Below are 25168 nucleotides of genomic sequence, written 5' to 3'. Positions count from 1 at the left end.
GGTGCTCTGAGCAGCTTTGGGGTCCCAGCACAGAAAAGAATTGGAGCAATTCCAGAGCTGCTCCAAGGCTGGAAGAGCTGGGGTTGCTCTCCTGGAGAGGAGAAGGCTCCAGGGAGAGCTCAGAGCCCCTGGCAGGGCCTGAAGGGGCTCTGGGAGAGCTGGAGTGGGACTGGGGACAAGGGATGGAGGGACAGGACACAGGGAATGGCTCCCACTGCCAGAGGGCAGGGATGGATGGGGTGTTGGGAATTAGGAATTGTTCCCTGGGAGGGTGGGCAGGCCCTGGATCCCTGGCAGTGCCCAAGGCCAGGCTGGAGCAGCCTGGGACAGTGGGAGGTGTCCCTGCCCAGGCAGGGGTGGGATGAGAGGATCTCTAAGGTCCCTTCCAGCCCAAACCATCCTGGGATTCTATGAGCACCTCGTTAATGGTGTAGATGAGTTTAAGCTGTCCTGTTAACAATATTCTGATCTATGAGGTGTTTTCAAAATAAGGAAAAGATTCTGGTACTTGGTAGATGCCCAGGTAATGTTACATAAAGGGGGAGATCTGTTCTTCTCCAAAGCCAAGAAGGATTTATGGAATTCCTTTGTCTGCTGCATTGTGGTTCATAGAAACCACAGAGTCCTGGACTGGTTTGGGTTGGGAGGGACCTTAAAGATCCTCCAGGTGCAACCCAGGGAACCTTTTGTTGGGCACTGTAGTGACTGTGTTGGATTTTAATGGGCATAAGGACTTGGGAATAAATTCCTTCCAAGAATGACTTCTCTAGCTCTGGATTCCAATCCTCATCACTTTGGGTGATCCCTCACACAGTTTTTCCCTCTCTTTTTTCCCCCTGCAGTTGTGGCCTTCCTGGTGGCCTTCCAGCAGAACAAGCAGCTGATAGGAGACAAGGGACTGCTCCCCTGCAAGATCTACCTGCAGGATGTCAAGAAATACTTCAAGGGGAAGGTTGGCCTGGATGCCCTGAGCTATGCCCCCACTCTTATCTGGTTCCTGGACTGGTCTTCCATGGACAGCACCTTGGATTGCCTGGCCCTGGCTGGCCTGGCAGTGGCAGCCTTTGTGCTGCTGACTGGCTGTGCCAACATGGTCCTCATGTTCCTGCTGTGGCTCCTCTACCTCTCCCTGGTCAACGTTGGACAGATCTGGTGGGTTCTCAGTCCCTCTGCTCTGCTTTTCCCTCCTGCTGTTTGTGGTACACGTTGATTTTTCCTGGTGCAGGTTGGATTTCCAGTCTAATTTGTGATTGCTCCTCACCAGATTATCCATGTAGGAATAAGGGCATGTGAGATAAGGACAGCACCTGGCAGGAATGATTTATGGACACAAATGATTGATGGCAATGTGCCAGCTCTGTCTCACCTGGGAAATCTGCCCTGAGTTCTCCTGTGCTCATTGAGGCAGGGTGGGATTTGATGATCTTTATTCCATGATTCCATGGCCTTCCATGATTCCATGGCATTCCACACTGTGTTATCCCAGCTGTGCTGTGCTTCCCCTCATGGCTGTTGAAGGGAATTCCCTCAATCATTGCTTTTAGGGTGGTTTCTCAGTTTTGAGCTCTGTCCAGGAGAGAGCTGCAGTTCTGTGTTTCACACTAAGTACAGAAAGTTTGTGGGGGAAAAGGGGAAACCCTGACTCCTGTAAATCACCCTGCTGCAGGGGAGGGCTGTGGTGATACAGTAAAGGGTTTGGCTTGTCCTTGCTCTTGTTCAGGCCCCAAATACATTGTTTGGAAGAGGATGAAAACACCAAATTTCATCAGGTCACCTCCTGAGGTGCCTCTGCCTGCAGCTGAGGGAAAAGCTTCTGCCATCAAGAGGTGCCCAGGGAGATTCTTCCTAAATGTTCTGGCTTTACAACAGGGCACCTTTCCCACAGATGGGCTCAGTGGGTTTGATTTTAAGGATTTGCATGTGCTGCCCCATTCATTCCCATCCTACTCCAGCTGGAATGTCAGTGGGTGAAGGAGAGCAGCCTCTGAAAAGCTCCATTCTCTGAGCTCTTAACTCAGCACCAACTTAAAGCTGAGAGACCAAGCCACAGAGTTGGACAAATAACTCAGTGGATGGCTTTCCATTGCCTGTTCCTAAATTATTCCAGAGTTTCTTGTCTATTTTCTAGATATTTTAATGTAAAAGGGCAGGAATTCAAGCATCCTCCTGCTCTGGCTTCCAGGGATACAGGAGCAAAACTTGGCTGTGATCCTTGACTTCTTCCTCCTTGTGTTTCTGTTCAGAGGGGAGAAAGAAAAAATCCCAGCAGCCTCCCCCTGAAGCTACATGGTTTTGAGGCTGAGCTCTGGAGCTGCAGTGACTCCAGGGCTGGAGGTTTGAGCTGTTAATTCCTGGAGCAGTGGGATAATTAAGACAGGCTCTCTTCATTAGTGCCCACAGCTCTCTGGAGTGCTCCCTGTGCTGGTGCTGTGCTGTAGAGCTCTTGTAGTTTTATTAAAAAAAAAAACTACTCACCTGGAATGTGGGTTTTTTCCATGTCTTGGAGCAGTGGGTGCTGTGCTGCTCCTCTGCTCCCATTTTCCTGGCAGGGGGGTGCTGGATTCTCTGACAGTCCTGCAGAACTCTTGAGGTTTTCCCAAACTAATTCCAGTTGTGCCTGCTGAGCTCTGAGTGGCTGTTTTGGCACCTTTTTTAAGGAAGAGGCAAAGGATGGGGGTTACAGTGAGGAGCCTTTTCCTCTCCTCACCAGCCCTTATCCAAACCCCAGTTCCTGAGCAGGGGGAAGCTCAGGGATGAGTGCTGGGGTCCCCTCCCAGCTCCAGGACAATGATCCTGGCAGGAATGCACCTGGAGCCTGTTGTGCTTGAAAGGAATTGACTCCTGATAATTGAGATAATGATGGATTTTTTTCCCCCTCCTCCTTTGCTCCTTGAGATTCGGGGGATGCAGTTTAGCCTGGTGTACAACAAAAACTCACCAAGGGGGCAGGGGTAAGAGGAAAGGGGGGATTAGAGGTGTTCCCTCAGCTTTTCTCCTTAATTTCAGTGTTAAACAGAAAATTAGGTGGTTCTTGGGAAAGGCTGAGGGAGAAGACTCCAGGCAGCCCAGCTCGTTCGGCTGTGGGCTCATTTTCCATCAGATCCTCTGGAATGGGTCAAACCCAGATTATTCCTGTGCTGCCTGCAGTGTGACATGGAATTCCCTGGATAGAGGGGTGCTGGCTGCTTCTAGTGCAGGGAGACACAGAGGAAGAAACAAAGCAGGGCTCACTCAATGCTCCCTGTCCTTCAGGAGTTGTGCTGCTGCAAAGGAAGGAGCTCAGAGTGCCAAAAATCTGCATTATTTGCCTTGAAACCAAGGCTGGCTTTACAACTCCTTCTCACAGTGGTTTCTAGTTGGGGTTATATGGTGCAGTGATTGTTTTGCTCCCAGTTTGGGGCAGGTTGAGAGGTTTTGATGGGTTCTGTTGCTTCTCCAGAGCACCTGCAAGAGAGCACAGCTCTCCTGAAGTGGGAAGGACAATGCCTGGCATTCCTGGCTGGAGCGGTGAGGCAGCTCAGCAGAGAGGTCTCTGAAATGAGCAGGAAATTCCTCCTGTGGCCCAAATATATAAGAAAAAAAAATTCTTTGTGGCTCAAAAGAAAAACACTGTTTTGATTTTTTTTTTTCTTTTTTTTGTGCAGACCTGCTGTCCCTATCCACTGGCCAGCCTGGGCTCCTGTGACCCACCCCTGTGAGCTCTCCCCATCCACCAAAATCCTCTGCTGAGCCTCCCTGGGAAGCCCCTCCAGGGGAGATCCAGCAGGATCAGCAGGAATAGAGCTCTCTTCTCTAGGCCAGAGAGGGACAATTTATTCCTTTTATCGCCCTTTTGTCTATTTTAATTTTAAATGTCCCTATTTGTTTTGGGCTGCTGAAGGAGCAGCTCTTTCAACTGCTGCCCAGCTGGCTTGGGCTCAGCCAGGGGAAGCTTCAGATGAGCAGAGTGTGGCCTTTGAAGGGCAGGACACGTTCCCTGCCTGCCCTGGCCCCACCTGGCAGCTGGGGAATATCCACAGGCCTGGGGACAGCACAGCTGAGGGCTTGGAGGGTCTGAAACCCCCCAAAAAACTCCCTCTGAGCTGTTTGCAGGATAAGGAGTGTTTGGGCAGCCTAAAATCCCAAGAACCAGGCCCAGCTTGTGGCCCTTGGCTTTGCCAGTTTATTGTCCTTGACTCTCAGCAGCCTGAAATAAGATGCACTTTGGTGGTTCTCACAGTGATTGACCTTGCAGAGAAATTGATTTCTTTTGGTTCCTGGAAAGTGTGGGGTGGAGATTGCCAGTGCTTTCCACCTTGAAATGCGGTGGGTTTTGTCATTCTGGGTTTCCCAAACCAGCTGTGGGTCTGGGCAGACTAAATCTGGATGTGTTTGGGGTCAAGGCCACCCATGTGATGGTGTCACACTTCCATCAGAAGCTCAGTGTGTCTGCCTTAAAATACTGGATTTTTTTTTTTTTCTTTTTTCCCCATCTGCCACTTTGAACTTTTTCCTTTTGAAGTAGGAGACTGTCAAGAAGTTCAAAATCTGCCAGGGCAGAGGAATATTTAATATCTGACCTGTTGGGTGAAGTGCTGAATCATTATGTTCATTTTAACCTTGATTATTCCTGTCATGTTTGCAGTAGTAAAAAGAGACTAAAATGATAGTCAGTTTGAGTTGAATAGAAGCTGTTTAAAGATGTTTTAAAAAGATTTTTGTGGGAATTCCTTGTAGCCCAACATCCATTTTGCAGCTTGCCCAGAGTGCAGCTCCACTAGTCCCACACAAATGGCTTTGCCTTTTTCTCTACTTCCTCCTGAATATTCCTATCATGGGTTTTCATCCATTTAAACAAGAATATGGGAAAAGCTTGGTTGGTTTAATCAAAATCCTTGTTGCAGGTGACCCCAGGAAGGCTCCATTTGTGGTGTCACTCCCTGTGGGATTGTGTTTGTGGGGATGAGCAGGACAAGCTCTGGGGGAGAGACTTCCAGCAGGAATTAAATCAGTTTTTGTTCCAGAATCACTAATGCACTTCTAAAATGACTGAGTAATTCTGGGATAAATTCACTTTATCCCCCAGTAAGGTGTCTCCAGAGAGCTATTACATTTTCTTATAGAAACAAACTTTTCAGCTACTCTGCCACTGATCTCCTGCTTCTTCTCCTGTTGTTTCCTTCCTTCCAGCTTTTCCAACTGGCATCTGAAAACCCTTCCTTCCCCTGGGCTATTGTGTTCCCAAAGGTCATTGCCCATTGTTAGACAGCACAGATTAAAAAATGGGAAAAAAAAGCTGGGATGGTGGGAATTTAAATTTTTAAGTCCTGTTGCCTTTATGTTCCTTCTAGATTCTGGTTGAGTTGCAGGAGCTCAAGGGAATAAGTTAAACAAGGCAATAAATAAAATGTTATAGCATGAAGTGGCTGCAAGGCTCTTTTTGGTGAGTTCTTCCCATGTGGAAAAGGGTGGTGCAGCAGAGATCTGGGGGGCCAGAGAAGGGCCAGGCAGGGATTTGGGGGGGGCAGAGAAGGGCCAGGTAGCTCTTTTTTATCCTGCAAGGAATATAAAATGTGCCCTTTGAAGCCCAAAAACTTGCTCAGAGTGGAGGAGATGCCTCAGTTTCTGCTCCCAAGTTCCTGGTGGTTTTTCACCTTTAGCTGCTGGAAGAGAACAGCTTGGAAGTTTCACATTAAAGGATAGTTTGGAAGGCCAAGTGTGCAGCAGGTCAGGCAGGCTTAGCTTTGAGGCAGGTGATTTAATTGCAATTAAATGAGTGTCCTCAGGAGTTCATCTGCAGCAGAGAAAGAGGAAGGGCTGGAGTGTGCTGGAGGGTTTGTGGGGCTTATTCTCATTAAAAAGCACTTGAACCGTGCAAGATTTAATCAGGGTGAGCTGAGGGCTGGGTCAGGCTGAGCTCCAGTGGGGCTCAGGAGATGCTCAGGGAGTGTTTTCCCTCTCCATGAGCATGTGAGTGGCCATTCACTGAACCTCTTCCAGTGCCTTTTCCTCTAATTTTCTACACCTTGGGCTTCTGAGATTTTAGGTGCTTTGTCCAGAGTGGTTCAGCCTGGTAAAGGCTGCAGGCAGGTCTTCGAGTTCCTTACTCCTGGTTGTAAAGCTGCCAGGGTGTGAATCAGGGCTGGATTTGGCAAAACACTCCCATTTTTAAGCACTTTTGTTTGTGACCCTTTGATGGTGAGGGCACAAGAGCCTGGATAGGATCATCCTGCAGTGGTTGGGGTTGGAAGGGAATTTAAGGATGATCCCATTCCACCCCCTCCCAGTTTCATCCCTCTGTCCATCCTGGGGTTTCCTCTGTGAGCAGCACATGAAAAATTCCCCTTGGAGCTCCCAGCAGCCCAAGGCAGCAGGAATCAGTGGATTTTTACGCAATTTGGATAATTCAGGAAAGCTTTTTTTTTAAAAAGGGGTGTCACTCCCTGTGGGATTGCATTTGTGGGAATGAGCAGGACAAGCTCTGGAGGAAAGGCTTCCAGCAGGAATCAAATCCGTTTTTGTACCAGAATCACTAATGCACTTCTAAAATGACTGAGTAATTCTGGGATAAATTTGCTTTTATCCCCCAGTAAGGTGTCTGAAAACTCAGGGGCTGTGAAGAAAGGAAAGGCAACCTGGGTGTCCTGGGTTTTATCAGGACACGTGGGAAGTTCTCAGGGATCACAGCACAGGCAGGAATGGATGTGGCAGCTGTGCTTGACAGAGTGACCTTGGCAAGGGCTTCCCATCAGTCTCTATCCTGCTTTATCATGTCTGGAAGTGATACAAGCTTGTACTGAGGGGCTGTAATTCTTAACTGAGACCAGCTTTCCATTCAGGTTGGAAGTGGAAGCAGAAATTCCTGCTGTGCCTGAATCCAGTGTCCACTTTTGTGTGTTAAAAAGAAATATCTTTGGATAAATCTCATTAACCAAATCACCTTGGTGCCTTTTGCTAAATTGGAGGTTTTTAGAGCCTTGTAAATAGAACCCTTTTTGCAGCCTGGCTTTATTTTCCCAGCTCTCCAAAATACCCCAAAAACATCACCTAGAAAAGTTAGAATATCTTATTCCTTAATCAGGCCTTGGCAGGGAAGCTCAGGAATTTCTTTGTTATCTCAGCCTCGCATCCCTTTTGCTCGGAGCTGCCCTCCCTCTGTCCCCAGCAAGAAAAGATGATCTCTGCAAACATCAAGCCAGAGTTGCAGGATCTCAGGGGGTCATCCTTCCTGCCCAGGAAGCTGCTTTTTGGCACTTCCTCCCCGCCCAGAAGAGAGGGAATGGATCGGTTTCAAAGAATGCTGCGAGCAGCCCTGAGCGCTGGGGATGACACATTAATGAAAACAAAGATTAATTCCATGTGACACCGCTGCCTTGCAGCACAACTGGGGGCTAATGAAGCTAATGAGAACCATATTTGGGGGGAGAGATGGAAATTGAATCGTGGCTGATGGCAGAAATGAATCACTGAATGTTCCCCCCTCTCAGTGTGAGGAAGGCTTTCCCCTCCTTGCCCTGGGTTGGGGTTGGGGTGGGAGCAGCCCTTGAGAGGTCCCAGTGGGGTCTGCTCAGCTGGGGTTTGGAGTGGGTGGGCAGCAGGAGCTGGTCCATGGCTGGAATCTGGGAGGTTGCTGGTCCGGGGTGAGGTGAGTGCAGGTGGCACTGGGCAATCCCAGTCTGCAGGGGCCAGCCCCAGAGAGATCCATTAATGCAATTAAAATTATGCAATATTTATAGTGCCTAAATACATTACATCTATATAAAATATTACATATGCAATATATATGCATTTATATGGCATATATATTATATGCACTATAAATGCATATGTTTGTATGCATTTACTAAAAAATGCTATTTAATGCAATTAAAGGATTCCTCTTTTAATCAACCAATTCCTGACATCCTGTTTTCCTGGGATTTTACCTGCAGAACTTTTTTGCTGGTAGCAGCAGGATCACAGCAGTGCTCAGGAGGTGATTCTCCCTTGTTCTGGGTCCTGGATGTGTCCAGGGGTTTCCTGCTCCCAGGGTTTCCCATCAGTGTCCAGCTGTGCTCCTGCTGCTGGGGCTCATCCCAGTGCAGGGATGCTCGGCCTGGGCTCTGATCCCATTTTCCCCTTTCCCTGGCCTCAGTGTCCAGCCCAAGGAGCAGCTCCCAGTGGGATTCCCAAAGCTGCCACCTCAGCACCTGCTCATGGCCCTGGCAGGATTTGACCAAAGCAAACCCCACTGGGGTCTGTCAGACTGTGCAGTGACCCCGTGAGGGCTTTGGAGCCATTGGTGACTTGGGAAGGAGCATGGGCAGAGCTGGTGAGTGCTGGGGCTCAGCTCCATCATTCACATTTGCTCTCCTGAGCAGGCCTTGCCAGGGAAGTGATGTTTTGTATCACAGTGTGATGTTTTGGGAAGAGCCAGGTGGATGCACAGGGTGGGACATCCCATTCCTCACCCCTGCTTGGCTCCAGCCCTGCCCAGGCACCTTTCCCAGCATGAGGAGCAAACCTCCTCCTCCTCATCCTTTATTTTTAATGTTAGTCCCATTTCAATGTGGATGTTGTAATTACAGAGCACAGAATCCCAGCTTTTAGAGCTCTGTGACCACAAGAAAGTGAATCCAGAAACCAGACTGGTTTCATTTGCTCCCATTCCAGCTGATTTCCTCCCCCCACCATGGCCGTGCAGTGCTGACGGCTTGGCAGGGACCAAAACCAGCTGTCAAAAAGGTTTCTTACCCCCAGAATTTTGAGTTAATGATGTTCTGAAATTAATGGTGCACCAGACTAATCCTGGATCTCATTTTGATGGATTTTGCCAGGGATGTTTCCCAACTGGGCTGGGGAAGTGAATCCCCAGGTCCCAGGGAAAAAAAAAAAGAGGGGTATTTTTCCATCCTAAGTGTTTACAGCTTTAATTTGGTTGGTATATTGTGGTTTTCCAGCAAGCTTTCAGTAACTTTTGGAAGCTGTGGATGAGCTTTTGCACTGCTCAGGGCCAGGGAAGTGGCAGTGTCTGGGTGTCCCTTTGCTCTGGAAGTGGCTGCAGGCACAGCAGAGGCTCCAGCCTTGGCACAGGGAGGAAAAGCTGAAGGAGATGGGTTGGATTGGCTGAGGGAAAATTAAAAAAGCTAATTAAAGTAATTAGCTGAGGGAAAGGAGACAGAGCAAAGGTGTGTGAAAGAAGCAGAGAGGTTGGAACCCTGGCACAGAGGGGTTGTGGAGTCATCCCTGGAGGTGTCCCTAGACAGGGTTTGGAGCACCTGGGACAGTGGGAGGTGGCCCTGCCATGGCAGGGATGGCACTGGGTGGGATCTGGGCTCTTTCCAACCCAAACCATCCCAGGATTCTGTTCCCTGTCCTGTGTCACTGGGGAGAGGACGAGGAGCTGCTGGTCTGTGTGGTGGGAGGGAAGATCCAGGTCAGGCTTAAGGAAAAAACTCCTAAATGTCCATGTGGGATAATCCCAGGCTGGGTGCCTGGAGGAAGAGGGGAAATCTCAATTTCTGCCTGGCCAGGCCTCTGGCTGAGGTGATTCTCTCACAATCCTATCCTGGGACAGGTGCATTTCTCACATTTTCTGTACTTCCATGGCTTAACCCTTTAACACCCTGCTGGATTTGTGGCAGGTGGCTGATGCAGCTTTCCCTATCCCTGGAATTTTGGAAGGAAGCTCCCTTTGGTTGCCTGCTGTGGCCTGGGGCTGCTCCAGGGCAGATAATCCCCTGGGAAGGGGATGGAGATCCATCCCTCCCTGCCAGAGGGAAGACCTGCAGAGTTAAAATGCCACATTCCCAACCTTCCCAGGGATGGGATCCCTCACAGTGGAGCTCCCACCTTCTGGAAACTTTTTGGGGACCAAATCTTGGTGGAGAATAGAAAATATGCCTGTACCCAGGAACTCTTCCCTCATCCCAAGCTCCAGAGCCCAGGGAAGGAGAGGGATGTGTGATGGAATCATCCAAGTTGCCATCTGGGATCACTTTCCATGGGGATGTTCTCCGTGGGGAGCAGCAGTTGGAGCTGTTAACACCAGCTGCAGATTTAGGGATGAGCAGGGAATTCTCCTGCCTGTGGGGATTCAGCTGGAAGGAGCTGGTGGTGTTGGGCACTGCTGGGGTGGAGCTGGTTTTACTCTGCTTTTGTTACAAATTCAGCTGGATTTTCCTCAGAACATCCAGAATTTATAGATGTAAAACAGAGTTTATAGATGTAAAGGTAAAATCTGCCTGGTTTATCCTATTTTAATGGACTTTATTTGGAATCTTTTTTTTTTTTTGGGAGTGTTTTACAGATTTAGAGACCCCTGTCCCAAACAACCCCTGCATTAAATAGCCTGAGCAGCTCTGGGGCAGCTGAGTGGAGAAGGAAATGTGAATTTATGGGGCAAGCCTGGCTGATGAGCTCTTCCTCCAGCAAATAAAACCCATCATGCCCCATGCTTTGCATGCAGGAAAAAAGGAATTCTCTGGAAAAGGTGGCATTTTGTGTGGGGTGGGGAATTCCTGCTCCCTGGAAGGTTTTGCAGAGCTGTGTCCTCAAACCCCTGACAGCGGGATGTGTTTTCCTTGGGAATAGTGTGGGGTTCAAAGCAGGTTTTGCTCTCAGTTTTTACTTTCCAGGAATATACTGAAGCTAGAATTAATCATCAGGACAAGGTGGTGAAAACAATTGAACTCAAATATTAAATGATGTTTATGATTCCCAGCTGATCCAGGCTAAGTGGGACATGGGTTTTCCTCCCCTGACAAGTCAGGGCTAAAAATGTTGTCTCTTCCAGCAGAAAACAGCCATGACATCACTTTTGAATGGAATTTATGCAATCCAAGTGGAATATACTTTGAATCAGCAGATTTGACAATGTGCAGATCAAAAGTTCTGCTGGTGAAATTTACCCCCAAGCCTGTGAAATCAAATCTATGTTTTTCCTTATCTGTTGGTAATGTTTCAAATACCAAATTGTGGGAAAAAAAAAAAAAAACCCACATTTTAAAATAAATACTTCTGTTAACTCATTATAGCCACCTTGAAAAGGAAAACTGGTGATTAAATTCTAAACCCCAACCTGAAATCTGTGGGAATTGGGTACCTGCCCTGCTTGTACCTATTAAAATCTAAGAAATCCCTGCAAGAATTCCTGCTGCTTTTATGGATTCAGAGTGGGCCATTTGGTTTGGTTTCCTTGGCATTTGTCTCACAGGCTTCTTCAGAGAAATAAATCCACAAGTGTTTGCCTGTCATCACATGACGAGGCCGGGAGCCTGGATTGATGTAATCAGCACCAGACACACGTCAGAAAACTTCATGTGGTTCAGCAAAATACAATATTTTATTAATTCCTCATTTGGGGGGGGTGTTTTAAATGAGCCTCAGGGGGTTCTTAGCTTGTGCCAAGAAATGAGAATGGTTCCTGTGAGTTGGTGTTGAGCAGCACCAGGAGCGGGGTGGAGATCAGCAAAGTGAGGTTCCCTTAATGACAAATAACTTCATAAAAAGCTGCTTTTATTGTTCATTAAATTACAAATTATCCTGCTTCTTTTTCTCTTTATACATCAGTAAATCTGTAGGAAATTGTTGTTAAATATGGTGTAAAATATTGAGGTCGATTGGTTCAAAAAACCATCAATGATGAGTATGAAATGCAACTTATTCAGGATATTTTCAGTCATAGCAAATCCTTCCAAAAATCTTTGAAACTTGCTGTGTTTCTTAGTATTGGAGTGGGGTTTTTTTTGGGTTAGTTTAATATGCTGCAAATACAAATACATATAAAAAATTACAAATAAATGAAAATGCAAACACAAATGAGAATACAAACAAATAAAAATGCATACAAATACAAATACATAAAAATAAATACAAGTGCATATAAATAAATACAAATGCATAAAAATAAATAAATTCAAATAAATAAATACAAGTACATATAAATAAATACAAATTCCTGATGTGGGATTGAAGCCATACTGGGAATAAACACAATTTGAAGAACAGCATCTTAAAACTTGCTCAGTTTTGGGATTAAAAGTCAGTTTTAATCAGAATTGGTAATTTTACAGAAGATCCCTGTGGTGCAGCTGAGGCTGAAGGAAATTGCAGTGGGAGAAGCAGGAGCAGCCCTTCTGTGTCCCAAAGAAAGGAGACAATTCCTTGGAGTGCTGAGCAGCCCAAAAATTCAGGAATTTTCTCCTCTTCCATTTCCATGCAGCAGCATTTTCCCATTTTTTGTGCATTTTATGCAATTCAGGACTTTTCTGTACCCCCTGACAGCATTTTGAAGCTCTAAATATTGGAAGTGAGGAACAAAACCAACACAAGATGTTTTTCACTTGAATTTATCCACCCCAATTTTAATTCTTTGGCGTTCTCTTCATTTTGTTTTGCAGGTATTCCTTTGGTAAGTGACTAAAAATGAGCCAAAAGCTGCAGTGATATTTTGTTGATGCATTTGTGGGTATGTAGCTTTTCCATTATTTCAGCTTGTCTTGCTCTTCCTCTGGCATGTTTAAATTTTGATTTTTTCTTCTTTTGCTGGCATATTTAAATTTTGATTTTTTTTTAAATTTAAGGGTATTTTTATTAAGTTTATTTTTTATTAATCTTTTGATTAAACTTTACTGCATTTCTTTCTGCCCACATGCCCTTAAAGAAAGGAAATTTTGTAAATTGAGGATGAGGAGAGTTGATGGAAAGGTTGTGTTTGAGATGAAGGGAATGAAGGACATTCCTGGGAGGAAATCTGGGAATCTCTTGCTCCCAAATTCCCTTTCTACAGCTGATTTGGATATCAGGAACCTCTTACTCCTGTCATGGGCTTTTTCCTGGGCTGAGCTGCAGGTGTTGCTCTCTTGCAAGTCAGATTTTTATTTTTTCCCCAGTTGGATTTTTTTGCAGTTTTCCAGCCCATTCCTAAATGGAAGTTTACAAATCCTGCTGGAAGCATTCCTCTCTGTGGAAATATTAGGAAAACTGCTGGTTTTCTGGGAATTACTGCCATGGAATAACACCTTAAATCAGTCTTTTTGGCTGTGTTTCCTCCCTTCAGGAATGGCATGGGATAGGTGGGTGGAGAAGGACTCTGGATCATGGCTGGAAATGGGATCTGTGTTCCCAACTTGTCCCAGATGGAATCTGGTTGTTCAGAAAGGAGGCACGAGAATGGTCAGATTCCATTTGTCTGTTCCAGGGAGGTTGGGTCCCTTTTCCTTCTGGGAATTGCAGCTTGCCCCCTCATTCCCCATGGAATGTTCTGGAATTCAAGTTGCTCCTTGAACTGTCTGAGGGTTTCTGGTAGAAAGTAGAGACCAGAGTATGGAGAATTCTCCATTCTGCTCCATAAAGCATTCTAGATAATTCCTCCCTGTCAAACGTGGGTATTTAATGCAGGACAGCACAGACCCAGAGGACTGGACTGCAGTTGCTCATCCTCTGGGTGTGCTGCTGATGGGTGTAGGAAAATGGTTTGTTTTTGTTGTTTTTCAAGCGGTGTTTCATATTTTTTTGGCTTTTCCTTGTGTCCCAAGTGGAGATCCCCCTCCAAGGAGCCCTTTGTACCCAGTGGGGTCTCTCCCTTCGCCGTTTTTGGCGTGAGGGCTCCTTCGGAATGAGATGAAGGAGATGTAAATCTGCAGTTCCTTTTGTCAGAATACAGGAAAACCACAATATTTTTGTTATAATATAGCTGAAACAACAACATTGTCATCCATCGCTGGGGCAGTACATTAAATATTGCTGAGCTCTGGAAGCCTCATTCTTTGGGAGCATCTACTTCAAAGCAAGATCCTTCAAAAAAAAGAAATTCCTGGAGAGTTCTTTGTAAGTGCTGACTGTTTCCTATCCCCCTCCAGGAAGTGTGGGGTTTTTTTTTTTTTGCTACATCTCAGGATGGATTTTGGTAGCCTCTATTCTATCTCCAGGCTGTCCCTGTGAATTTTAAAGAACTCCAGAGCCTGGAAATAACAACAAGCTGTGGGATCAACTGGTATTGCCACAGGTTTTGCTCTTTGCTCTTAGTTCTGGTGGGGAAAAGTGATTAAAACTCCTCCTCGCTGGAGGGAAGGAGCAGGGAACCAGGAATGCAGAGCCCCAGGCTGGGCTGTTCATCCCTGGAAGCTGAGGAGCTGCTCTGGGATGCAGATCCTGGAGTGGGCATCAGCCAGGCCTGGAATCAGCTGAGCTGGGATCACTTTAGGCTTAGTTTATTGGTACTCTGATGTAAACCTGGCTTTGGAGCCAGCAGGGGATGGTGGTGGCACCTGGGTCCTTCCCTGCGGATGGGCACAGATCCAGGGCCACTTTTCCTCCTTATTTCTGGGAGGGCACTGTTCTGGTGAGGCTGTTCTTGGCTGGATTTTTTGGGATTGATGGATGGATGGCTGGATGTGCTGCCTGCCCTCACTGGAGCACAGCTGCAGGACCAGGCTGCTCCTCCAGAGCTTTCCTGACTTCTCCATCCTCAGCCTAAATCTCCTCCTGGAGTTTTGCTGTTCCCTCATGTTCTCCCTGGTGGAACCCCTGTCCTGCTGGCCTGGCCTGGCTCAGCTCTGCCTCTCTCTCCAGGTTCCCTCTCAGCTGCTGGGATTAGAAAGGGCCCCCAAGGCCAATTTCTGCTTTATCCTTCCTGAAAATTCAGGAGCTGTGTTCTCCTGGCTTGGAATGAGACCAGAACTGCCTCACTGGGTCTGTGGTGGTGCCACCTTTGCTGATTCTGGCCCTGGATTCTCTCCTAGAGCAGGAGGAAGCTTCTGCCCGAGTTACCCCCAAGGACTCCTTTTTTTCCCCCAGTGGAAATCTTATTTCATGTAGGGATTTATTATCCCTGCTCTAGCAGAGGCTTGGGAAAGGTGCTGCTCTTTTCCAGGCTTTCTTTTTCCTCTTTTTTTCTGCTCTGCCTTCTGGTTTTAAGGAACCCCAGACATTCAGAAGAAACTTTGAGGGTCCTGAGTCTGTCTTGGTCAAAAAAAAAGTTGCACTGGGGAGTTAAAAGCAGGAAAGCTGCAAGGATGGAGTGAGTTGTGGTGGATCTGTGTAGAGTGAAAATCCAGGGAAAAAGAGGTCACTGTCCAGAGAGATCCTGAATTATCCCAGTGGTTACAGGATCCCTGTTCCCAGCAAGGAGCAGGCAGGAAAGGCAGGAGGGCCTCTGCTGCCCTCGTGGCTATCAATGGGATCATTAAACAGAAGGGATGGAGGAGCAGCTGATCCCATTTGACTCCTGATGCTCCAAAGTGTCCTGTTTGGAGCCAAAGCAAATGTTTCCTTAGGGATCATTCCAGAGAGCCTGGCTCCTGCTCTCCTTGCAGGCCAGAATTAGAAGCACATTTTAAAAGCAAAAACAATTTTTTTTTTCCCCTCCCTCCCCCAGTAAACTTCCTCGTTAATTTTGGTGTGGAGAAAAGACAATCCCTGAAGAAACTCTGGAGGGTTTTTTTTCCCATTATCTGTAAACATGGAATGAACAAATAACTGAGTTCCTTCCCAAAATGCCCCCCAATCTGATATTGCATCTATTAGCTCAGAATTTGAGCTGAAGTGTGTTTTGATTAGAAGTAGAATAAAAAGTTGAGAGCCGAGTATTTGTAATTCTCCATCACTTGTTAAATCCTCACTCTTTGCTTCAATGCAAATTGTTCCAAGGAGGATTTTCTTTTAAAAGGTCTTCAGGGATCTCGAATTTTAGATGTGCATTGACATAAAATTAAATGTTCGAGTGCACAGCTGGGGTTCTGGGTGAGATGGAGGAGATGTTTCTGCTCTGTGAGTGTTCCCAGGGAAGGGGGAGAGTTTTCCTTTGGCTGCACCAGCCTGGAGAGCAGCTCTGTGGTCATGGAGGAAAATGAGAGAAAAATGAAACAACTGAGGTCAAACTTCACGGGTGCAGGTCCAAAGCTTGGCTTAAGATGGGGCTGGGCCGAGCTCTGCTCAGAGCTGAGCTGGAGATTGCTGCAGACCCCTCTGCAGTGGGGGAGGCTGGCCAGGAGAATTCCCTGGCAGAGAAGCTGTGGCTGCTCCATCCCTGGGAGAGTCCAAGGCCAGGCTGGAGCAGACCTGGCTTAGTGGGAAACTGCCTATGGCAGGAGGTGGAGCTGGACTGGCCTAAAGCTGCCTTCCAGCCCAGTCCAGGGTGAAATCCCCAAGCCCTGGCTGTGTGGGGAGGCCCTGGCAGCAGGATGTGGGGTTGGGCTGCTCTGTGTTATTCCCAGAGAACTCTGCTGCATTCCCAGCAGGGCACCCTGGAGCCCGGAGCCCCTGGCCATGGCTGCACACCCCGCTGGCCACGGGCTGCTCTTGATTCACCCCCCCAGCACCAGGATGGGAGGGCTGGAGCTGCTTCCCAACCATTCCTGCCTAATATTGGGATCTGCTGTTCCTATTGCTGCTGTAAGAGTGGGAAACTTTTCTCTCTGTCTTATTAAATCTATTTTTCAAGCTGTCACTTAAGCAGGTCTAGTGACAGAGTCGGATGTTTATGTGGCCCTGGACACTTGAACTCTGGTGTTTTCAATCACAACAGCACCTTTTGCCAGCCGGTCTGAATTAAAAACTCCCCCTGACCTTTTACCCCCGGCCCTCTTAAATTCATGCTTTAAAAACAGCTTAATGAGGGGTTTACTGGCCCAATTGGAAGTTTTTATTAAAACCTATTAGTGAGCTGGAGTAGCCTGCCTGAAGGAAACGATTAGGCCAGAGCAGCTCAGCTCAGAGCTGGCCCTTAGCCACTCCAGGTTTTCCCTAAACTGCTTCCAGACCCATGTTAACCCCAGTGCTGCAGCCTGCACGGAATTCATATCCTCTGCTTTAATTTATGCCTTGTCTGATTCCCTGCCCAGCCTCACCCCTGGTTGGGTTTAATGTTGTTAGGCCTGCATTAAAGGGCAGCGGTGCCTTGGCTTGATCCGGGCTCGTTTGGGAGCCTGGTGGCTGATATCTGCCATCAGAAACCTGCTGCAGCCAGGCTGCAGGAGCTGGGAGCACTGGGTGAGCAGGGCCAGAAGCCACACTGCCTCTCTTTGATTCCTCATTTCTTCCCAGTCCATTCCCTGTTTGGCATGGAGAGCTGCTGCCCGTTCCCTTGTGTGCTGACCAGCATCAAAGGCAGCTGTTCCCAGCAGAACTGGAAACAAGGTCGTGGTTCAGGGCCTGTAAAGTGGGGCTGAGAAATATTCCAGGGGAAAAACGTAAAGATGTCAGCCTCAGAGGGAGGAAAACACTGTTACTTCCCCCTGTACAGGGGAAGTGTTCCCCCAAATCTTCTGCTGGCCCAGGGAGGAGGTGTGGAGCCTGCTTGGGCAAAGCCACAAAGCTCCCCTGGTCCTGGGGAAGCTTTCCATGAGGAACATCCCAGCACCGTGGAGCTGGAGATGCACTGGTGGAGCAGCTGGGGTTTGAGGTGAAATTGGGTTTTCTGGAAGACACAGGAGCTGCAGGGTGGAAATCCCAGCTGGCTTCTGCTGTCAGCTTCCAGTTGGATCTCAGCTTGTTTTCTCTAAGTCTGTATTTTATGTTAGAAATTAGGCCAGTGGTTCTTGCCTGTCTTCAAAATAAACCTTACAAGGCTGCTGAAGCTTTGGAGATGTTATCTCCATGTTCTTACCTCGTTGGATTTGAGGAATACAGACCAGAGCTCCAAATTTTCAGGAAAAACCTCCAGTGGAAGCTGGCCCTGCCCATGGCAGGGGTTGGAATGGGATGGGCTTTAAGGTCTCTTCCAACCCAGACCATCCCAGGGTTCTGTAAAGTCAAACCAAAGGCTGAGATTGGGACTCTCCCTTCCAAAACCTGGTTTTAGCCTGGAAACGAGCCAGGTTCCCTCCTAGTAAGACAATAGTAGGAAAATTAATGGGGAAAATAATCAGGAAATTCCCAATGTACCAACCAGCCTGCTCTTTAATTGACAAATATTTCAGTTCTGGGATGCACCTTGAGCATGATAAAGCAGAAACAATCCCAAAACAAAAAGCAACTGGTCCCTCTCTGCACCCACATTCCCCCAGGGTCACCTCCTGCCTGGATTTCTCCTGGCACATGGCTGCACCGACCTCACCTCGCTGCATTTAAAAAAGAATGTTTAAGGAAAAATCTGCCATTAAAGTTATTACTGTAAAGTAGTGCCTTTGATTGCGGCAATTATGCAAATGAGCTGAAGGGATAAAATACTCCTTAACAAGGCCTGATGGAAATGGTGGTGCTGGAAGGAGTGCAGAACTTCTCCAAAGAGCTTTCCATGCCTGGAATTCTCTTCCAGCCCTTTGCCATGTTCCTGGATCTCGACCTGTGTCACTGCTGGCCGGCCTGCGGATGTGATTTTATTTTCCCTTAATCCAGGAATGTAAGTGGGTGGAATGGGAACGCTGGCCTTGCAGAAAGAGGGAAAGCCTTTCCCTGAGCAGATTGTTCCTGCTCTGCTCTTGTGACCGGCTTTTGGCCCGGCCTCGAGAAAAAGGAAACAAACAGAAATGCCTTTGGCAGGCTGGGGTTGGGTTCTTGGGAGAAATTCGGGGAGAATTCGGGTGGTCAGGCTTTGGAAGGGGCTTCCCAGCAAGGTTTGGAGTTCCCATCCCTGGAGATGTCCAAGGAATTCCTGGAGGTGGCACTCAGGGCTCTGGGCTGGGGACAAGGTGGGGATCAGGCACAGCTTGGACTCGGTGGTCCTGGAGCTTTCCCAGCCTCATTGATTATGGGGTTTGGTGGTCTTCCCCAAAAATGGACCTGGTGATCCTGGAGGGCTTTCCCAACCTCAGTGATCCTGGCATTCCATGACTTCCATCAGGAAAGGTGAATTGGCCTGGGTGACTGTCAGGAGTGGAGATCTCCTGCACCAAGGCTCAAATTGAAGCATTGCCAAGTTCATTGGAATTGTCTCCAACGTTTGTTTCAAAGCAGAGAGTTGGATCCTGGTCTCCCACAGTTTGGGAAAACGTGGCCTGAGTTAGATGGGAAGTGTCTGGTGTTGGATGTGGCTGAGGGAATTCTCTCCTGTTCCTCTCTGGTGCTTCAGCTCAGGGTTTGGCTGTTGGAACTGAGGGGTGACTTTGGACAGGGTAAAAAAGAGGGAGAGGGACTTTTTGTAGGGGCAGGTCATGACAGGATGGGGGGCAATAGTTTTAAACTAGAGCAGGGATAGATGGAATATTGGGAAGGAATTCCTCTCTGTGAGGGTGTGGAAGGGATGGAATGTCTTTCCCAGAGAAGCTGTGGCTGCCCCTGGATCCCTGGAAGTGTCCAAGGCCAGGCTGGAGCACCCTGGGATAGTGGAGAGTTTTGGAACTGGAGGGGCTTTAAGGTCCCTTCCAACCCGAACCATTTATGATTCTACACTTGGAAAAAGGCAATTAGTTTAATTAGCTGTAATTGCTCTTGGTGTTGTAGGACTGAACCTGTTCTCAGGTTCACCTGCAGAGTTTGGTCCTGAGCTCTCCTGGGCTCCTTATCAAGCCAGCACTTGTTCTTATCTTGCAGGAGCCTGTCTGTTATCTCTCCTGAGCTTTCCCTGGATTTGTGTTAAGCCTCCCATTAAACCCAGGCTTTCTGCCTGCTCCCAGTTCTCCTTCTGTGCAGGAGCAGGAACAAGCCTGGGGTTCAGGAAAGTGCCAGCTCAGTTCTTAAAAAAATATCAAAAATTTACAGCAGCCTTTTCCCAGTGAGGTTGGTCTGACCTACAGCTCACGTTTTGAGGAGGATTTGATGTCCAAACCCCCCAGCTCAGGCTGATTGCTCCCTGTTTGTGCTAAAAAAGGGATTTTTTAATGAGAAAAGCTTGTTCAAAATTCACTATAAACCAGGGAAGTGCTGCCCAGCACCAAACTGCTGGCACCACTTTGGGCTGGAGGTCAGATGGTGGGACAGGGTGACCTGGACACAGCTCCCACTTCGTTGGGCTTTAAGGAGATCCCGTGGAATTCCCCAGCTGGAATGAGGCTGGGAGGGGCTGATTTATTCCCCCACTCCTTCAGGGAGTGGGAATTTTAATGATCCTCCTCTTGTGCATCCTTCAGGAAAGCAGAGCCCCACCTGCCCAGGCTGGGATGTGGTTTGGGATGGGAGGTGTGGCACGGCCAGTGTCACCTGCAGGGTTCTCCCGTGTCCTGTGGCACAGAGGGATTTGGAAAAGAAAATCAGGGATGTGGGGCTGCTCTGAGCCTGCTCCAGCTGTGGTCACAAATACCCTGGGGGTTGTTGCTTCTCCCTCTCTTGGTTGTTCCCATTTCATTACAAAGGATGAGTTTTCCCTCTGGAAAACCAGAGCAAAGTCCCCCAGCAAGGCTGACCTGCAATACCCCCACAGAGTGCTCCTGTGAATGTTGTATTGTGGGATTATTTTCAGCCTTTTGCTCTATTTTTTAAAAAAAACCCAAACCTAGACAAGTGTTTTAAAGAGGATTTTTGGCAGGTGTGACAGCGGCTGCCGAGGACATTGGCTTTATTTTATGGGATCATGGAGTGGTTTGGGTTGGAAGGAACCTCAAAGCTCATTTTGTTCCATGGACAGGGACACTTTCCACTATCCCAGGTTGCTCCAAGCCCTGTCCAGCCTGGCCTCCACCTGATTTATGGAATTCTGCTGGATGTTAAACCTTTGTGCTTGAAGGATCTTGGGATGCTAAGCAAGTCTGGCACTGTGTCCCTGCAGTGTTTGCCAGCTGTCCCTGGGGAAAACCCACCTGCCTGGCTTCACCTGGAAACAGCCAGCTCCAGGGGATGTTTTGTGAGCCCAGAACCCACCTAAAAGCAGAATCCCCCTCAGAAGTGGGAGACAGGAAGGTTTGCTCCTGATTTTTAGTGAGAAAGACCAGCTGGGGAGGCTCCAGTGCAAACAGTGGATCAGTGCTGGCTCCCACAGGCTGACACCTCTCAGCATGGAGCTGTCTAAATTCCCTGTGCTGTCTCCAGGCTTTGGATGGAGGCAGGATGAGTTGGGCAGAGCTGCCTTCAAGGCTTGCTTCCGTCCAAAGCTCAGGTCTGGCACGGGGAAAGAGGTTTGATTTTTATTTCTGTGTTTTCCTGAAGTTAAATAAACTTTGATGTGCAGAGTAACCCCTGGATAATCACAATAAACCAGAGGGCATCCAAGGAGCTGCTGGAGTTTTTCTTTTCCATTATCCCCTGTGACTTCCAACTTCTGATTTATCTGTGGCTCCTTCCCATTCCATGCCCTTCTTCTGCCCTGATCTACATCCCATAAAAGTTTTCTGGCAGTGATTGATGAGGGTGATTCCAGCTCTTCCCATGGAGTTTTGGAGCTCCATTTTCCCTGGGGATGATGGGTCCTGGTGGATGTTCTTTTATGGAAGAATTATTAATTAAAGGGTTGAGATCTTGGCATTGGACACCTCAGGGCAGCTGGGAGTTGTGTGGGGAGCTCAGAGGGAGGTTGGACCCTTTTTAAGGAATCCAACTCTTGGGATATTCTCCATCCTTTTAATTGATCTGGGTTGTGGAAGTTTGGGTGCAAGTCTGTGGATTTTGTTTGCTTTCCATCAGGGATATTTGATGAGCAGAGAAGAAGTTTGGGTCAGGTTAAATGATTAATTTTTTTTTCTTTTATTAATCAGTGAGAGGATTGGAAATGTGAGAGGATTGCTCTTGGTCTGGAGCACCTTCTCCCTCTCCCTGCAGGATCCCAGCTGGAAGCAGCCACAACATTGCAATAAAAATGGAAAAAAAATTTTCATTTTCCTGCCCATTCCTATCTGGTATTTTCTTTTGGCCATGGATTAAAAATCCATTGGTTTGAGCAATAAAATTAAGGCTTTTTTCCAGGACATTTGTCCTGTGTTCTTATCTATTCTTATCCTTTTTTTCCTGCAGGAAGGAGGAGAAGGAATGGTGTGGGATTGTTTTTTTCCCTTCTTTTAAGTTGTCTTCTTAGGGATATTTATTTGACAGCTTGATGCTACTGAAGGTTAAATATTGTTTAATTGTATTTATGCTGGCAGAGCCCCTTCTGGAATTCTCTGGGATTCTTCACAAGTCTTTATTTTGAGGTTTATTGCATTTTCTGTGTTCTCTTCATGCATCAAAACCGGTGGAAGTGAAAGCCAGAGGTCAAGTTTGATCTTCCTCTAAATCCAGACTCCTTGATCTGCCCAGAACAGGGAACAAACTCCATGAATGGAGCTGTCTGTGGATTTCTTCTTGAAGTTCCTTTGGCCAAAAATGTTTCCTTGGTATGATTTGTGGGAATGTGCTGGGGTTGAGCAGATTTCTGGATCCACAAAAGGAAAAGTCAGGATTTTTGGAATTGCTGCAGTTCTTTTTGCCTTGCCATCTTTAAATTAGGGAGAAGATGTGTCGTAGTTGAGAGATAAATACAAATTTAGACTTCAGTGGTAACAGAAATTGTGTGGTTTAGTGAGGTTAGTGTGCACATGAAGAACTCTTAGCAACCACATTTTCTGTCTTCCCCTGCCTCTCCTCCCTTCAAATGGGAGCAGGAGCTCATTAATTACTGAGCATCATTAAAAATCAGGTTTGGAAGGGACTTTATGGGGTTTCACTGCATCATCTGAACTCCTGATTTGGGGTTAAATCAGTCCAAGATCAAATGTGCAAAACCTGAAGGGAAAGAGCACCAAGTGCTTGATCCATGTCTCAAAACCACCAGGGAGCTCAGGAATGGAGCTGCCACTTCTCCTGCTGTCCCCAAGGTTTGTTTGTTGACAGGAATTTCCTGGGAGCTGAAATATTTTGTGTTTTTCTGTCATTTGTGGCATCTTTGCACACAAGGCTGCTTCCTGCTGAGCCCTGTGTGGGCTGCCTTGATTTCCTGAGCTATTCCCCCAGCCCTAGGGTGTCCTATGTTCCCATTCCTGATTTCAGGGCAATGCTACCTAGCCAAATATTTCTGGCCACCCCCTCACTGCATCCCTGCAACTCCTCAAGAAATGGGATTCATTTATTTATTTTAAGGCCAGGGAAATCATTTTCTCATGGGCTTTTTTTCCATCCCAGGCCGGGTGAAACCGCAGTGTTAAGCCACCCTCCTCCCAGCCATCCCTGGGAAGCTGGAGGGAGCCAAGGTACATATTTGCTGTTACTCCAAGCAGATAAGTGTCAGGATTTCAAAGCAAATTCCAGCTGAAATCTCTGCTGCACCTCAGCTCCCGTGCCTGGACTCAGAGTAACTCTAAGTTTTGTGGCAACTCTCTGGTGTTTCCCTGTTCTTTTTTAAGGGTGGGCCTGGATGTATCCCAAAATTACCTGTCCTTGTTATAGCCTGGAGGAGAGAAGGCTCCTGGGTGACCTGATTGGGGATTTTGGCACCTGAAGGAGCCCCAAGAAATATGGAGCGTTGCTGTGCTTTCTTCTCTTTATTTCCACATTTTTAGATACTGCAGAAATAATTTCTCTTTAATATCTGTGCTTATGTGGTGGCTTAGAGTGGGAGGAGGTGTGAAAGGATCCTTGGGGGGAAAGAGCCAGGGAACAGGTGAAGGATGAGGGGCAGAAGCCTCTAGGGAAATGGTTCTTGTCCCTTGGTTTGGGTTCCTGAGGGAATGCTGTTGTTTTGGAAGGGAGGATTCATGTGATGTGTCTGCCAGAGTGACAGCCACAGCCCTTTGTCACAGATTGTCACCAGAGCAGACACTGCCAGGAGCTTTTTATTCATTAAACACAGGTTGGGAGCCAGCAGGGGAAATCCCAGGTGTAAATGTGGGGCAGTGTCACTGCACTTGGATTTGCCCAGCTGTGCTGGATATCACAGCCTGCAGAGACAGAAATTCCCAGAGGGATGGAAGGGAATGCCAGGGAGGTGTCTGAGGGGATAATGAGAGCTCTGGCTCTTCCCATCTGTCCTTTGCTAAGCTTTAAAATCCCACTTTTTCACATGTAATATAAATATTTTCCATTCTCATCTCCATGGCTTCTTAATATTCCTAATAACATTCCTAATTACATTCTTCTGGCTCATTCAGCTTTTCAAACAGGCAGTGGCCAGGGAGAGGAGAAAGTCAAGATTTGGTGGTTTAGAATCAACCCTTTAAATGTGAGCTGCAGCAAATCCAGTTCTGGGATTGATGTTTGCATGGAATTGATGCCTTGGGAAGGCTGAGCTAGAACAGAGGCTGGACAGAACTAAGGAATAAAGTAGGAATTTATTAGAAGGATCTCCTCCATGGATCCACCTTGGGCAGTGCAAAAGCCCAGCCAGGTGAACCCTAGGTGAACCAAAATGGTCACAAAATGGATGAAGTCTCACATTTTTAGAAGTTTGGTCCATTCTCATATTGGAGTTAATTGTCCAGTTCCAGCTTTAGCCCCTGCAGTCCCATCCTTGTTGTTTTTCTCTCTCCAGCCCACGGGGTTTGTGCTCCTGGGCTGAGATTTGGATCATTTGTCCTTGGTCCCAGCTGGAGCAGGAATTATTTTGTCTCCCTGCTCTGTGCACAGAGCTCACCATCCCCTAATGTGAAGCCAGACCCAGACACTAAAGCAGCCCAGAATGTGAGAATAGAAAAGCCAAAACCTGAGGCATCAGGATGGCCCTGATGTGACCTGGCTGTCCCCCAGGGCCATCCCCACTCTCCTGCCCATCCCAAAGGCTCCAGGATTCCCAACTGTTTTCTGTCAGACCCCCCAAATCAGGAGTTACCCAGACCCTGGAGCAGGGATAAATCCCCATCCTGGGGGTTTGGGCCATGCTGGAGCTCCTTCTCTCTTGTGGAAAACCCTTCCTCGTGTTTGCTGTGCTGTGTCAGCCCTAGGACGTAGCTCCAGTGGTGATTTCATCTCTTTTTAAATTGATTTTAAGAGAAAGTCACTGGATGCTGATATTTTCCCCTCCAGGAACAGGGAGAGCTCAGAGATCTCTAGGGAAAATGCTCCAGTGATGGTTGAGCAGGGGAATTTGGCCAGGACTTTCTGGCACACAGCTTGGACAGTTCAAACAATTTATTAGAATATTTTCCCATCTGTTTGCTATTATTAAATATGAAGGACTGGTGTTGCACAATCTTACCTTTTGGATTTATGGCCAGGAGAAATCAGTGAAGGTTTTTATTGAGTACCTTTTAACTCTGACTCAGTTACAAACAGCATTTTGAACTTCTCCTTGGTGAGGTTTTAAAGCAAAATGAAATTAAAGCAGCTCCCAACACGTGCTGCTCTTTAAGGATCAGCACTTTCTCTTTGGAAAATTATCCTGTACAGGAATATCTTGGAGGGTTTGATTTCATTTCTGAGTCCTGGGATGCCA

The 25168-nt window shown here is 47.4% G+C and overlaps 1 protein-coding gene across 3 annotated transcripts in view; it reads left to right on the top strand.

The window, feature by feature from the left end:
* Window positions 1-872: 872 nt before the first annotated feature.
* Window positions 873-25168, top strand: part of LMF1 (lipase maturation factor 1) — a 134163-nt gene continuing 109867 nt past the window's right edge. For all 3 annotated transcript variants that reach the window (XM_084216176.1, XM_084216175.1, XM_084216174.1), the window contains exon 1: window positions 873-1163. In XM_084216176.1, the coding sequence (XP_084072302.1) occupies window positions 1013-1163 (151 nt within the window). In that variant the 5' untranslated portion in view covers window positions 873-1012. The remainder of the gene's footprint in view (window positions 1164-25168) is intronic.

The sequence above is a fragment of the Fringilla coelebs genome (assembly GCF_963513975.1).
Source record: "Fringilla coelebs genome assembly, chromosome: 16".
NCBI classification, from domain to species: domain Eukaryota; kingdom Metazoa; phylum Chordata; class Aves; order Passeriformes; family Fringillidae; genus Fringilla; species Fringilla coelebs.
Note: the sequence above shows the minus strand (reverse complement) of the source record. Positions and strands in the feature narration are given on the sequence as shown.